The sequence below is a fragment of the Natrix helvetica genome (genome assembly GCF_964273705.1).
Source record: "Natrix helvetica genome assembly, chromosome: 5".
Lineage (NCBI taxonomy): Eukaryota > Metazoa > Chordata > Lepidosauria > Squamata > Natricidae > Natrix > Natrix helvetica.
This window is the reverse complement of record NC_138551.1, coordinates 68,064,994-68,080,420: the sequence shown is the minus strand read 5'-3', so window position 1 is coordinate 68,080,420 and position 15,427 is coordinate 68,064,994. Positions and strand designations below refer to the sequence as shown.

The following is a 15,427-nucleotide window of genomic DNA, read 5'->3' as shown; positions in this document are numbered from 1 at the left end:
CAACCTACTTAACAAGCACAGCTATTTACTCAGACTTGGATAATTATGTCTTTATTTGATAATTGCAACTTCTGTTCTTTGGCATCTCACCCTTCTAAAAGATATAATGCCTGTATTTCCTAGTTAATTCAATGATTGTATTCTAGCAAATGCAACTTTATGTCTCCAACTTCCTGTTTTATGTAGCTCATGCTTCCCCTCACTTCAGTTAATGTTCCCTCTTTGATTCCTTTCATCATACCAGAATTACTAATATGTGCCTTTTTCATTTGTGACTTTAGAAGTTGCTTTCACGCAAAACAGGCTACTGATTAATGCATGTAAAGGATGCAATAATTATAAACATGGTAATTGTTCTATGTAATAATGTTTGCTTAGCCAAAATGATTTACAGCACTTATTTAAATTTAAGCTATATGTCATAAGGACAGGCTATATATTTCCAGCACAGCAGAATGGTTTTCAATGTTTATAAATTTCACTGATTATTTATTTTGTGCATGCTCTTTGACATCTAATGGCATAATTCAACCTTTTAACTACCGTGTTTCCCCGAAAATAAGACAGGGTCTTATTTTCTTTTTGCCCACAAAATATGGCTTGGGCCTTATTATGAGGGGAGGGTTTATTGTTTTGGGGTTGCCGGGTGGCTGCTCTCTTGCGAGCGGGCTCCCAAAGAGCTGGGCACAGCCTCATGGGCGAATGGCTGTGTTGTGCTGGTGCAGCAGCGCACCACAACAGCCATGAAGTGACCATGCTCACGAGCAGCCACCCGGCAAACCCCCTTTCCAGCCAGGCACAGCACCATTCACTGATCTAGGGGTATCGCAAAGCCACATGAGTGCCTGTCGCCGCCACCCGGCTCCAGTGGCCTGGCGCCTTCGAAATGTCAGTGAATGGCGCTCTTCAAGGCTGGAGAGGGGGGTTGCGCGAGCGACTTTTCCAGTCTTGCTCACGTGCCTGCCAGCCTCACAATGCCCTGGCCCAGCTCTCCCTGCAGAGTCAGGGCATCTCCGCTGCCGCCGCCATCCCAGCATGGCTTTTTTGGCAGCTTCCAAACCGAGTCTTCCAGCAGTGGCTGCTCTGGGTGTACGCTCTTCGGTTGTACGCTCTGCCGGCAGCTGGCTCACAACCATAGAGTGTATGCCCAGAGCGGCCACTGCTGGAAGACTCGGTTTGGAAGCCACTGAAAAGGCAATGCTGGGATGGCGGCAGCGGAGGTGCCCTGGCTCTGCAGGGAGAGCTGAGCCAAGGCATCGTGAGGCTGGGAGGCACGTGAGCGAGAGCGGAACAGCCTCTCGCATAATCCCCCTCTCCAGCCGTGCAGAGCGCCATTCACTGGCATTTGGAAGGCGCCAAGCCGCAGCAGCCGGGTGGAGGCGAACAGGCGCTCACGCAGCTTGGCGATATCCCTAGGTCAGTGAATGGCGCTGTGCCCAGCTGGAAAGGGGGTTTGCCGGGTGGCTGCTCATGAGCGTGGTCACTTCATGACTGTTGTGCTGTGCTGCTGTGACAGCGCAACACAACCGTTCTCCCCTGAGGCTGCGCCCGGCTCTTTGGGAGCCTGCTCGCAAGAGAGCAGCCACCTGGCAACCCCCCCCTCTTCAGCTGGGCACAGCGCTGCTCACCAACCTAGTGGTATCCCGAAGGCGCCAAGCAATGCGATCACCTTTGCCTTCCCCTGGTTCCCGCGGCTTGGCACCTTTGGGATACCGCTAGGTTGGTGAGCGGTGCTCTGCCTGGCCGGAGGTAGAGGGTTGTCCAGGAGGCTTATTTGCAGGGGAGGGCTTATATTTTTACCCACCAGAAAAATGTGGCATGGCCTTATTATCAGGACATGTCGTATTTTCAGGGAAACACGGTATGTGTATTGAAACTTTTTAAGCTTTTCATATCTGTGTTTCCATTATATCATGGCATTAGTGTTTGTTGCCTCAGAAAGGCTGAATGTGGGAGAAAATACAAGTATAGTACTAAAGAGGCCCTGTGGCTTATGATTATCAAAGCAACAGACCTTAATGTTGACCTACTAGCAGAGATCCTATGGCTGATAATTTAGATTGATTTCATGATTTAAATTAGAAACATGCAAAGTTAATGGTTTTGTGCATATTTTTTCAGGACGTAATCAGGAAACTACTGATTGCAATAGTACAACCCAATTGGCATATATAAATAAGGATTTAGAACTTCCTGTAGTATTCCTTCCTTTAAGTCTTAAAACTAACCTGTAAAAAAGGACTAAGATTCAGAATACACAGTTTAACACACAAAATGTAGCCTAACCAGACTTATTAATTGATAGTACTTTAATTAGCAGTTTCTACTTCTTCTTAAAGATGCTTGTAGTGAGGGAAGCATTATTTCTATTTCACATGTTTATTGGTTGTTGTTATTTCCAAACAGACCAATTCCTTTTGGATCAGACCCATTGCAAACTATCATTTTAACAAAAGTTTTAGTATATCCCTGGTAAGTATGGAACTACACCCTTTGCCCTAATTGGGTGAAAAGGGGGCAATTGATCTTTATTTATAACTCACGGTAGAATACAAATTTGAGTGGAAATGGCATTGAGAATGCAGACCAGGGACCTAGAAACATAAGACACTAGGATAGATAAACAGGAATACCAATGATTCATAACCACGAAACGTTATGTGTTGTCAGGGGTTCATAAATATTTTCACCATTCATAGCTATGACTAGGCTGCTTCATGAATAGAGGTTTAGAGTTCTTTTTTTTCTTTCAGCATAGAGAAGAACAAAGACCTACTTCCCTTGTTAGACTTAAATGATATTCAAAAAGCAGCAAGACTTAAAAGTGATTGCAGGCCCTCACATAGTTAGTTTTGTATATATTTGCTTATATTTCAAATAAAGTGAACAAATTTACATATTATATACAGAGAGAGAAAACAACAACAAATTGGTATAAATTTCATAGTTTTTAATTGACATTAACTATAAAAAATATTAAAATGACTGGAAACTAAAATATATAGGCTCTTTTAAAAAGATTTACACTTGTATACATTTTATACTTATTTTAAAAGTTACATGAATGTCTTATCTGATATATACAGTATTATGCATTCATCTCAGCGAGGACACATTGATTACTCACCTTCTTGATGAGAAGCATCTTATTTACAGATTGCTGAAAAACGAGACTCCAGTCTAGTAGATGCTTGTGAACCACTAGAGCAGTGGTTCTCAACCTGTGGGTCGGGACCCCTTTGGGGGTCGAACAACCCTTTCACAGGGGTCGCCTAAGACCACCAGAAAACACATATTTTCGATGGTCTTATTAACTGAGACACCAATTTTATGGTTAGGGGTCACCACAACATGAGGAACTGTATTAAAGGGTCGCGGCATTGGAAAGGTTGAGAACCACTGCACTAGAGTATGAGTGGGAAAATACTCTAATTTAATAGCATCTATGTCTGACATGAACTAAACCATTCTAAACTCAATAGGTGAGTTACATACTGAAGATGTAAATGTGGCCATATAGTTAAAATAAATTAAACTACTTTAGCCTAGAAGCTTCTACTCAAACCTATTCCTGATTATCATAAACTTTGATTATAAATTGAATTGGTTTGCCTGTAGAAGATGACCAACCACTAAAATGACTTTAATAAAATCTTGTATTTTTCCTTCCCAGAATATATAGCCACAACCTCTTCTTCAACACATTTTATATTCCTATCTCTAAAACATTAGAAGAAATACCAGGCAGCTAATGGCTTATGGTTTAATTCATTTTGTTCTTTTGCTTAAATAAAGAAAAATAAATTTCTTCAACGTTTTATGTTACTATACTATAGCATTTTTACATTAGAAAAACCTATTGTAATTTCTTTTTCATTTCAAAACTATTCCAGTACCCAGGTACCTTTGAAAGGATAAGAATTTTAGGAGAATCAAATCATATGGAAAACAGTAAATTGCTTTGTTATTAAACAAAATCTCTCTTTGAAAGTAATAAGACTTAACCTTTGTTTTTATTAATAAAATACTTTTATTAATATATGATTTGTTACAAATATAGGCTCTATTTCTAATGAAGAAAAAGATAACTTTGAAACTAAAGATTTAAATATTATGAAATGCAATGTACCAGAGAAAAATATAATTCCTGCTACTAAACACAGTCATAACAAAGTCTGCATAGGCCTGTGAAAGAATTATTTAGTAACAGCAATTTATGTATTTATTGGATTTAAAACCTAACTTTTTTACTTAGCTTGCATTACCACTTCTAGATAATGTATGTAATCAGGATGCTAAAATCAACAGAATCCACTTAAAAAATAGAAAGTGAATTCAACATTTAGAAGGTCTGAAACTAACCTTAGTTTAATTCTTAGGGAATTAATAATAATATTATAAAAATGGTACTATATACCAAAGATATACAGTGCTGTACCACTATAAATAGACAGTGAAGAACAACAAAATGCAGCCAATTTTTCTTCTCTTTTCAAAGTACTCTAGACCATCTTCTTCCTCTTCATATGGTTTTCAGTGTTCACTCAAAATAAAATAAACAGTGAATAGTCCATCACTGATGCTGGATCCTGATTTACTTTTTTGTCATGGGCCTGCCTATTTGTTTATTTAAAAGACTTATTTTTGCAGACCTTAGAATGAATGCTGATAACTTGGTCATTTTCATTGACAATGCTGTTTCAATAGAATAAGGGTAGACAATCAGCTTGCATGTGTGAGACTACATTAATATATGCTGAAATAATAATGTTTGTAGAAAAGGAAGGGAGAGGGGTAATGTGCTAGATCACTTTGAAATTCTACTAAATTTTCAAGTCTAATTAAAAGTCTTACAGTTTCCTTATTAAGAGTCTACATGGCTTGGTTCCTTTTTATTTTTAGGATTATCTCTTCCAATACAATCAACCCATTCAATGAAGAGATCAGGGGTGTGTAATTATGGAACATCTCGGTGAGGGTAGCTTGGTCCTTGATGGTATTTCAAAAGGCTTTGAACACTTGTCTTCTTTTAAATACTAGTTATATAGTCAGTTTACCACTTCGATTTTGTTCTTTTACTGGCTTTGGATAATGTTTATGCAGGTGCTATTCTTATATCTAATCTATTATACACACACGCACACACACACACATCACAGTTTTAAGGGAGCTCAAAGAGAAGTTTTTAAATATTTTTTCTTTTAAATTTCAAGTTGATTGATTAGTAAATCTATTGCTTAGTAAATAATAATTAGAAAGTAATAATAATATACTAAATTTATATGTTCTACAGCTCCCATGATTCTGGGATGTTTATAATATATACTTTGGGCAATATATAGTATATAAGTATGTTGTAAATAAATATCAAACCATCAAATGCAGTTTTTTCTTCATTTTTTAAAATAAACTAAGCCTTGTGAAAGCAAAGCAAACATATCTTATTTCATCTATTGTAAACAGCAAGAATAAAATTGAAAGGGGAATATACTTTTTTAAAAATAGAAAGCTAACCATATGTATTATTTACAATAACCAGGCCTCATTTTTTGAAGTCCAGTCTATAACTAGCAAAATAATAGGGAGCTAGGCCAGAGACCCTATCATATATGAAAGCTTTCATGTGGACAAAAACATGTTTTGAAGTGGTCTTTAATTCGGATGAATCCTAGTTCTAAATGTATTGTCATGTTTAATATATCAGTTGGCTTCTGTCAGAAAGTAAAGTCTCTTTTCAGGAAACTAAATAAGCCATTCCTTTCAAACTTTCAAATTCTTCCCATACTTATAACACCTACTATCTGATTAAATATTACATCTGCTTGATGTCTGTTCCAGGGCAATAAACTCAATCTTTGATTTTTATTTTGAGTTGGGGAGGGTGCATGTGACATAATTTAAAATCATTCTTTAATTCTACATATTAAACTCAGAGAAAAATGTTCTCAACACAATTATGCAATTATAAGTACACTTAATCTTGCATTTTCCATTACATATCTGAAACTTTACACTTCTTAAAAGAACAGCTATTAACTGTAACCATTAACTGATCAGTTATTAACACTTTTGTCCCAATCAGTATTTCTCTTCTACATAAATTATGTACCGCAAAATATCTGTGAAAAATGTTACATAGGTCTACAAAAATCAGATTGCTGCTTTTTGCTGTCCCATTCCCCCCTGCAAAATCCAGCTGGATTTTGAATCCCAATCCTACATAATTTTTTCACATGTATTTTTTCACAGATATTGTTCCAGGGGGAAAAACTTTATGTCGAAATCGGACCTTGACTATGTAATGAAAGCTTCTTCTCATTTGTTGAGACTTGACCCATTAAAGTAAGTCTTCTACTATCAGTGCTATCGGACTGTTATAAATAATAAATTATTTCATCCTAGTTCACATATTAGAAATAATAAGAAACGTCCATTATGTATAACTAGTAATATAAGACTGTCTTAAACAACTAAGGGAAAATATGAGACTGAATACAACTACTGTTAGAAAATCAAAGAAAGTAAAAGGATTGCTGAATTTTGCACAAAATAAAATACAATACAGAATGCTCTAGTTATAATTCACTGAAAAATGACATAGTAATATTGCTAAGTTGCCTTTTGTGCAACTTTACTGAACCAGGAAGAACTCAATTTGGATATTAAGGTATAACACGCACAGGAACAATAGTATACTCCTGAATATATCATACAGCATGGACTGATTGTACTTCTCCATGTTTTCAGTTGACTGTGACAGCTAGGCTCAGGGATATGGGTAGCCCCTCAAATCTCAGTAAATTGTTCCTTGGTTTTAGCCAGAATCTATCCTATAATATTGTTTGTCTATCCATTCCAGTAATTCGGAGGTGGGGGGGGGGGGGGATTATTTCCTGCAAAAAAACTGAAAGGCATGTGCCAAATATTGAATCCAGAATTCCCAAAGAAAAAATGCTTCTTCAAAAAAATAGAAACTGGGAGATGAAAGCTATAAGCTGACATATGTTTAATGAATATTTATTATATCTTCAATAAGAAGTAGAGAATGTAGGTTGCATTGTTTTTATTTTTTTTCCTTCCTTTGATTTCACCCATTTTTACATTTAATTAGATAAAGATACATATAAAGAACATACTTTTTAACATACTAAAGTCAAGACTTCTTTTCCACAAAGCAGCCTGGCTGTAATTCTGTAGATGTGTTTTTAATAGATTTTTCATGAATGTTTTGAAGTTTCTTTGAGTTTGCAACAATTCACCATTCTAGACAGTAAATACTGCAAGTATATTTTGACATATTGTTGTCAAGATATAACTACCATACAAGTCAATTTTCTGTTGACTTTTGCCTGCAATGCCCACTAGTTTGACTGTTCTTTCAGTTATGCTGTCCGTTTTATTTTTATCATGAACCTTTGTCCTAGGAGTTTATTTCTCATGGGAAAAAAGCAGAACTTTAAAAATGCTATTGTTTCAAAACAAAAATGTTAAGTTCAGATCTTCCCAGAAAACATTTATTATCCTTGTACTGTTAAAAAGATTATTGAAAGTTTTAGAGGCTTTAATGAACTAGTTCAAATAGCACATGTCTCAGAATTGTTTTCTCCCTTTATATTTAAACCAAAAAATCATTCAGTTCTGTATATCAGTCTGAAAATCTGAGTATCAGCTTGCCTAACTTAAGCCAAGGTATTCTGGAATTTCATTATTTTATATTATGGTTTTGGTTCTTGTTTTTTCCCCTTGTGCCATCACTGTGCTAAACACCTAATTCCCACAGTAGTCTCTTATGTTTAAGTATATTTATTAGTAGGCTATGGCTATAGTATTATTATTATTAGCCTTCTCTACTATTTCATCTCATTGGTATCATTATTATGATTATTATTATTCTGTTGTTTTGCATGTACATGCTTTTGCACTGGAGACAAATTTCTTGTATGTCTAACTATACTTGGCCAAATGAAGTTTTTGAATAATGTACTGTATATTAAAGTAAGGAGCAATCTCTTTCATTTTATGAAACCATGGTTTTAAATGATTGTCCTGTACCTTGTTAATTACAGTAACTAGCACTATCTGGGAGTAAGGTTTGCATAAAGCATAATGTTTAGTCTGCCAAGAGCGTTTTGAACAAAAATAACTATCAGGCAATAAGTAGCTTGGGTCAACTGAGCATTTTTTGAACAGAACTTTAAAGACCATTGTTTCTGCCACATTAGTTCAATTACACACTGATTACTAAGACTATGCAGTTTTCAGGAGGAGGAAAAATGGTTCATAATATGCATGGGCACATATCGACAACTCTTTATACCCCCACTGTCTTTTCCTAAGTACTACAGCCATATCATTGCAGTTAAACATACAAATGTTTTAATTAATTGCTGATAGATGATACATGAGCACATATGTGCCCTAAAACATCTTTGTTCCTTCAGTGTTCATGTTTGTTCAAACCAAATCTATATCAACATGTTTACTGTGAGACAAAAATGGACCCCTTGACATGATACAAGTGTAATAAATATACCATATACTCATGAATAGATCTGAGAACAAGTACTGCTAGCAGAAAAGCAAGATAGAAAATTGTTCCATGAAATTAATGAAGTAGTTAGGAGTTACAAGTCAGGTTCCATAAGTTTGCCGTCTTGACCTACATTTACTTATTATTGTTTCAAATGAAAACTCAAACTTTATACATTTCCAGATCTGATTAATTTTTATGGTCCACGGCCTTCTTTGCAACCATCTTCAAAATTCAAATTTGAGAGTCCCTACATTGTTTCTCTAATTCTTTCTCGGTATCCAGCTTTCATAGCTGTACATTACCATTAAAGATAAAGGTTCCCCTCGCACATATGTGCTAGTTGTTCCCGACTCTAGGGGACAGTGTTCATCTCAGTTTCAAAGCCAAAGAGCTGTCTGAAGACGTTCTCCATGGTCATGTGGCCAGCATGACTAGATGTCGAAGGCGCATGTAATGCTGTTACCTTCCCACCAAAGGTGGTTCCTATTTTTCTACTTTCATTTTTACAATCTTTTGCTACATTGGCAAAAGCTGGGACAAGTAACGGGAGCTCACTCACGTGGCGCTAGGGATTCGAACTGTTGAACTGCCGACCTTTCTGATTAACAAGCTCAATGTCTTAGCCACTGAGCCACCACATTAAATATTTTGATCTTTATCTTTATTCTTCATGCTCTTGTTTAAGCCCTCCTCCCTATAATTAATTTCCTCTTTACTTCTCCCACACAAAGTTCATCTTTACTCATGAGTCCAAGAAAACAGTATTACAGCAGAGATTTTTGTGCAGTTTTTTGCTCATATATCTCTTAACTTTTTAAAGAACAACATTTTAACTAACATGTGAGGAGCTGGGGACTCACTATAGAATATGTTAAAGAAACTGATTGAAAACTATTTTTTCTAGAATTAATATGCTGATTTTTTATGATTATGTATTAATGTTTGATATTTAGATGTAACCTATGAGTTTGGAGGGAGGGGGCGTCTGCCACACTTGCAACTGCCAAAATTTGTAACCATTCCACTTACCCTTTTCCTTATAAATGTTTTAAAAAACCAATAAAACTTTTTGAAAAAAAAAAAGAATATGTTAAAGATATCATTATTTTCACCCCATCTTGTTTTTAAATCTGCTTGTGTATCCCCTTCCCATTTTTCAGTTGTCTGTTACAGCATGGCATAATTCACATTTAACATTCGATGGCACAATTGAAGATGTACATATCTATCTTACGTAATTTGGTGTTGTTCCATAAGCATAATCTACTAGTTAGGAATTTGAAATGAATGTATGCTTATTCTTTATTTCTCTACAAGTATAATTCCGTGAAGCATAGAATAGTGGCTATATGTTCTTAAGAAGAAGTCTGTCCCCAGAATTTCCCAAGGAAAAAAATGTAATTTCCAAAATTTAGAGAAATTTGATTAGTGAAACAACCATTGGCAACATAGCAGGGTTTTTTTTCTAGAGTCATATAAAATATGCTTTAACCTTGGGGGGGAAATCCTGATTTTTAGTTTATATGCAGTATCTTATGGCTATATTGCCATTGTGAATTCTGATATCAGAGTAGAAATCTGAGGTATACCATAAATATCTGAACATACCTGGCATCTTTTAATTTCAGACTGAAGGTCATATGGGCCACTAGATGGCGAAAATGAGCATAAACTAAAGAAATTACTACTGTAATGAGAATTCATTGAACTTCTAAATGAGACACTGCAAAACTATTGTGGGTTTTGTTCCTAATCATTTGGAATACTGATTAATTATTGGGATATGTAAACAGAATACATTTGTTTAGATAATGCACTTAGTCAAAAGTAAAGGTCTTCTATTGCCTTGTTTCATTTTATAATGGAAGAAGTAATCACTGAGCCAAAATAGAAATAGAAACCACTGTGTAATGCTGAGAAGAGCTTGGTCAGAGATAAACATCAATGTAAAAATTTTATATCATATATTTCAAGTATTTGTATCTAAAATTATTGGAATTTACAGATAGTCTTCTACTTACAACCACTTGTTTAGTGACCATTTAAAGTCAATCGGGAAGTCACTTTATAACCATATTAGTAATTTAACAACATTTAACAACTGTGGCAAGAAAGTTAGTAAAATGGGGCAAACCTACTTAACAACTATCTCGGTTAGCAACAGAAATTTTGGGCTCAATTGTGGTTTGAAGTCGAGGACTTTCTGTACCTATTTTTGAAACTGGACTTGCTCTAGAATAGCTTTACCCTAAGAAATAGATCTGATACCTGAAGCACCCAAACTAAATTCCCACTTTCAGAAATGTCAAAATAAATTTAGTGAATTTGGGGGAAGGGAGAGAGACAAAAGCAATCAGGACATCTTTAAATATATCATAACCAGAAAACCTGGTAGAGAAGTCGTTAGACATTTAGTCAACAAAAGAATAAGAAAAACGTTCAAGATGGCTATAGAGGCAAGAGAAAAAGTGAATAAATTGTACACAGAAGACTTTATTACCAAACAGAGCCAGCAAATATAACTTTGCTTTACCCCTCATCAAATGTTCTTAAGTAAACTTAGACAAGAGGACCTGTTTTATGGATTAATTGATTAAAACAGAAAGAAAAAGAAAAGAGAATTATCCTGAATGCCGAAAAGGAATATGTGTCCCTCAAGGATCTATTCTGGGATTGGGGCTTTTTAATTTATTCTTAAATGATCTTGAGTTGGGCATAAGCTTTTCCTGACCAAATTTGCAGATAATAAGCTACTTTATTTTAGATGGTTAAATGTATGTTTGTAAAAAGCTCTGAAAGGCACTTTTTGAACTGAGTGAATGGTTAACCAAATGGTAATTTAAGTAAAGTAAATCCGGCATGTGGAAGCAAAAGTTCTTAATTTTATGTTTCTAGTTGTGGGTTTGAGATGTTTATAATCAGCAAGGGGGGAAACCATAATAGCTAAATGAAGGGTAAAATGTTTAGAACATAGGAGGAAGGATATGATGAAGAGGTAATCTTAAATCATGCATTGTATGTAAAAAGTGAACAGAGATAACATATTTATCCTTTTGAACAGATATTTATCCTTTAGATATCAGGACCAAACGCCAGCCATTGAAATTGATTAAAACAATTTCTAAACAAACATTACATAGCACATAAGTGGAAGTTATTATCCAAGACATAGTGAAGGCCACTAACTTGGATGCATAAATTCATAGAGCCTATGTATTACAAGAAATTTTGGTTTTGAGAATGTTTTGTGAAAAACAAAATTATGAAATATGACAGGCTTTGGCCTGATCCAGCTGAGCTATTATTATGTACTGTAAATACTTTACTAAATGAATTATTGTACCTATTCCTGATTCTTGACAAATTCAATAACAAAATCAGTGATGCTATAGGAAGCCTCCAGATGACAGTAATTAATGCTTGCATAATGCGTAGTTAGCCTCTAGTAAAAATTGGAATTATAAAGTAAGCCTTATATATTTGAAGAGGATAATATGAATCTTTTTTTACTTTTCTATTAGCTATTAGTAGTATAATAATAGTATAGTATAGAAAATAGTATAAGTAGCTATTTCCTCCCTTCCACATCATCTATAGGAAGATAATAATCTTTGCATTTCCTGGCAATTAATTTTTGTAACCATGCCAAAAATGCAAACTCTCGCTATTTCAGAAATAGTAATAAAAAAAGGAATTCCCAAATCAATGTGGAAATAACAACTCGATTGTCTCTCTTATAGAAAATACAAGCAATGATACCAAATAAAATGTTCATACTAACAAGACACGTAAAGACAACTTTGTCTAAAAGTTGTTTCAGTAAGATTCCTTTCAAACATGTTATATTAAACCTATGTCCAGGATTTGGCTACATTCTAATTTTTTTCAGTCTTTTTTCCAGTTATAGTTTTTATTTATTTGTTGATGATTGAATTTATATTGCCGCCTATTCGCCTGTGGTGACTCATGGCGGCTTATAAACCTGAATGAAGCAAGGCCCAACCTCAGATCTAACAAACACAATAGTACTATGCTAATTTAGTAATGAAAAGAACGGTAAATATTTGTTTATATCCCATTTCTATCCTGCCCTACCTTAAATGATTAAGAAGTTTAACAAAAGTAAAACCATAAATCACATCAATACTAACACCCTAATACATTACATATGCAGTCCAGATCCACCATCTGTTGAAAAAATATATTCTTAATAGTGTATTTATATAGTCACCCATCTTATAAATATAACATACATATAAGTATAACAATCATGGGTCATGCTGAAGTGTGCCTCCAGTCCTCTCTCTCTCTTTACCTTGCAAGGGATAAAATGTTCAGCAAGAATTTTTAGGATGGGCACACAGGTAAAGCTGATCCTAAGAGGAAAGATGATTTGAGGACTTGTAGTACCAAGCCATGGAGGGCTTTAAAGATTAAAAATCAGAACTCTGAATCAGGCACTATTGAAAGCAATGCTACATAGAAGATGACTACTTTTATTATAACTGCTATAGTAAGTCCTGCAAGTCTTAATGTGCTTCCTCCTTTCTCACTTTATGTGAACTAGGAAGGGACTCTTCTGGGATGGTTTCTCAAAATAGTTTCTTGGCCCAGGCTCAAACCCTGCTTATCTAACCATTGCGTTGGTAGAAGCTCTTCCTCCTGTCTTCAAGGCCATTCCCTGTGGCGTATATAATAATCAACGCAATGACCTCAACAAAGGTGTAACTTTACTAAATCCATTTCATGTTGCTAGCAATCAGGTCACTACAATTTGTATCCATTACAACGAAATAATGTTCAAGGAATCCATGTAAAGAACATTGCTTTAATTTACTTGCAAGTTGATAAAAACTCATTGATGCATGATGATCTAGGTCAGAAAGACTACCTGGAGAGCTTGGTGAAATTGGGTAAAGCCCTCATGATCAGGTTTCACCTTATACTTGAAGAAGAAGAATCCATGTCCAAGGTCCCCCGTTTGCATACTTGCTTCTTCAGAGGAGTGTAACCCTGTCTGCAGCCAGCTTTGGGACTGTTCAAGTTGGAACCTTCATCTATAACTTTATACCAGTTCTAAAATTAGTTCTAGACAGGACTGTACTCCTCTTAAGGATATTTGAGATATGCACCTATTATTCACTTCTTTTATTCAACTTTGTCTTGCAAGGATTTAATATGAGCTTGTTTTGTCCCATCCAGCCCCTCACAGCCTCCAAATACTGAGTCAATTCTTCAATAGCTTGCTTAGAGCAGTCTGAAGTTGTGTTGTACAGTTCATCATCAATCATAGTCATCATCCTGCTGATATCTCATCCTGCTCCTAGCAATTTCATGAGATGCTGAATGACATGTTGGGTTTGGCTGGGTTTGGCATGTTGCTTGCATAGGAGGATTTAGTTCCCCTTTCTCTTAAGAGTTCTGCTGGAATATGTAAAATAATCTAAATCAGTGTTGGCAAAACTTTTAGGCACTGAGTGCTGAAACAGCAGCACGTGCATGCAGGGGAGCACCAGAAAGCAGAAGAGCAGCTCTCCAGCATGCACACATGCGAGTGCCAGAAACTGGAAAAGCAGTTCCCTGATGCACATACATGAGTCGGGAAGCTGAGCTTCCAGTTTCCAGCATGCACATGCGCGCCGGTTACCAGCTCTTCTGGTTCAGGCACTTCTGTGCATGTGCGCATTGGAACCCGGAAAAGCAACGGGCGATAGCTGATGTGCCCAGAAAGATGGCTCTGCGTGCCACTTCCAGCATGCATGCCATAGGTTCACCATCATGGATCTAAGTAGTGGGGGAAGGAATCCTCCAGAGGAAATTTTGAGAGCAAAAATGAGTTACATTGGATATGCTATTGCCCTTGTCCCTTTCTTTAGACAGAATCAACTTCTGCTGGTATAGTCTGCTAGTATAATTAAATATGATAAAAAGTAAAGTGAAATTTAAAACAACTATCTGGATTTTCAAACTTTTACACTGTGCAAAATTGATACATATTTCATTAGAGTGGATGTGTGACATCGTAGGTATGGTATATAAATTTATGTAGCTTTAAACTAATCTAATAAACTGAAAAGAAGTTGCATATAAGTAATGTTTTCTAAAATGTATTCAGATTTATTCCGTAGCTGCTGATGTATCATTCATGAATGATTTACAAAGCAATACAGTAGTCAGATATACTAAATCTAGAGTTTTAGAAAGATTTTTGACATCTTTCCTTCCTTCCTTTTGTTGGCGGAGAGTATTTTATTATTATTCTAATTCCTTTTGAATGATGTGGATTTTATACATGCATTCACTTTTGCATACACTTTTTAGGACAAAATATTTATCTATCTATGAAAGAGCAAACATTTAAGGTTGCTTTCAGCTTTATATTGTTCTGATCTATCTTCTTAATATTTATATATGTACAAACTGAAATCTATCAATACACTGAAACATCAATTAGAAGAATTTATAGCCAAAGTAGATATTCCTATCGGGAATGTAATTTCACATTCTAAAATCTTTTTTAAAAAAATAGTAATATGCAGCAGTAGTAACCATTCTGCCTACTCTAATACAGAGAGAGAATGTTAACTATGTAATTCACCAAAGTTGTTTTGCATATTTTTTAATCCCACTTTTATTATTTCTATAAATAACTCGTAGTAAGAATACCTAATACTCCTCCCTCTTCCTATTTTCCCCACAACAACAACCCTGTGAGTTGGGTTGGGCTGAGGGAGCGTGACTGGCCTAAAACAGGGCTAGCAGTCACAGTCTTCTGGTTTCTAGCCTGGTAGAATGAACTGCAGCTGTAGAAATAATTATGTTGAACTAAATGGAAGATACGTTTAAAAACTTTGCTAATGCTTTGCAATGAAATGCTGCACTCGGTCAAGAATA

At 35.6% G+C, this 15,427-nt stretch overlaps 2 protein-coding genes across 3 annotated transcripts in view; one reads left to right on the top strand and one right to left on the bottom strand.

Moving 5' to 3' along the window:
* DOCK1 (dedicator of cytokinesis 1) overlaps positions 1-15,427 on the bottom strand; it is a 459,011-nt gene that overhangs the window by 257,919 nt on the left and 185,665 nt on the right. The gene's annotated exons all lie outside the window — the stretch shown is intronic.
* The window catches only part of INSYN2A (inhibitory synaptic factor 2A), a 62,030-nt gene that overhangs the window by 18,637 nt on the left and 27,966 nt on the right, over positions 1-15,427 (top strand). For both annotated transcript variants that reach the window (XM_081954826.1, XM_081954825.1), the window contains exon 4: positions 6,250-6,342. In XM_081954826.1, the coding sequence (XP_081810952.1) occupies positions 6,250-6,342 (93 nt within the window). The remainder of the gene's footprint in view (positions 1-6,249; positions 6,343-15,427) is intronic.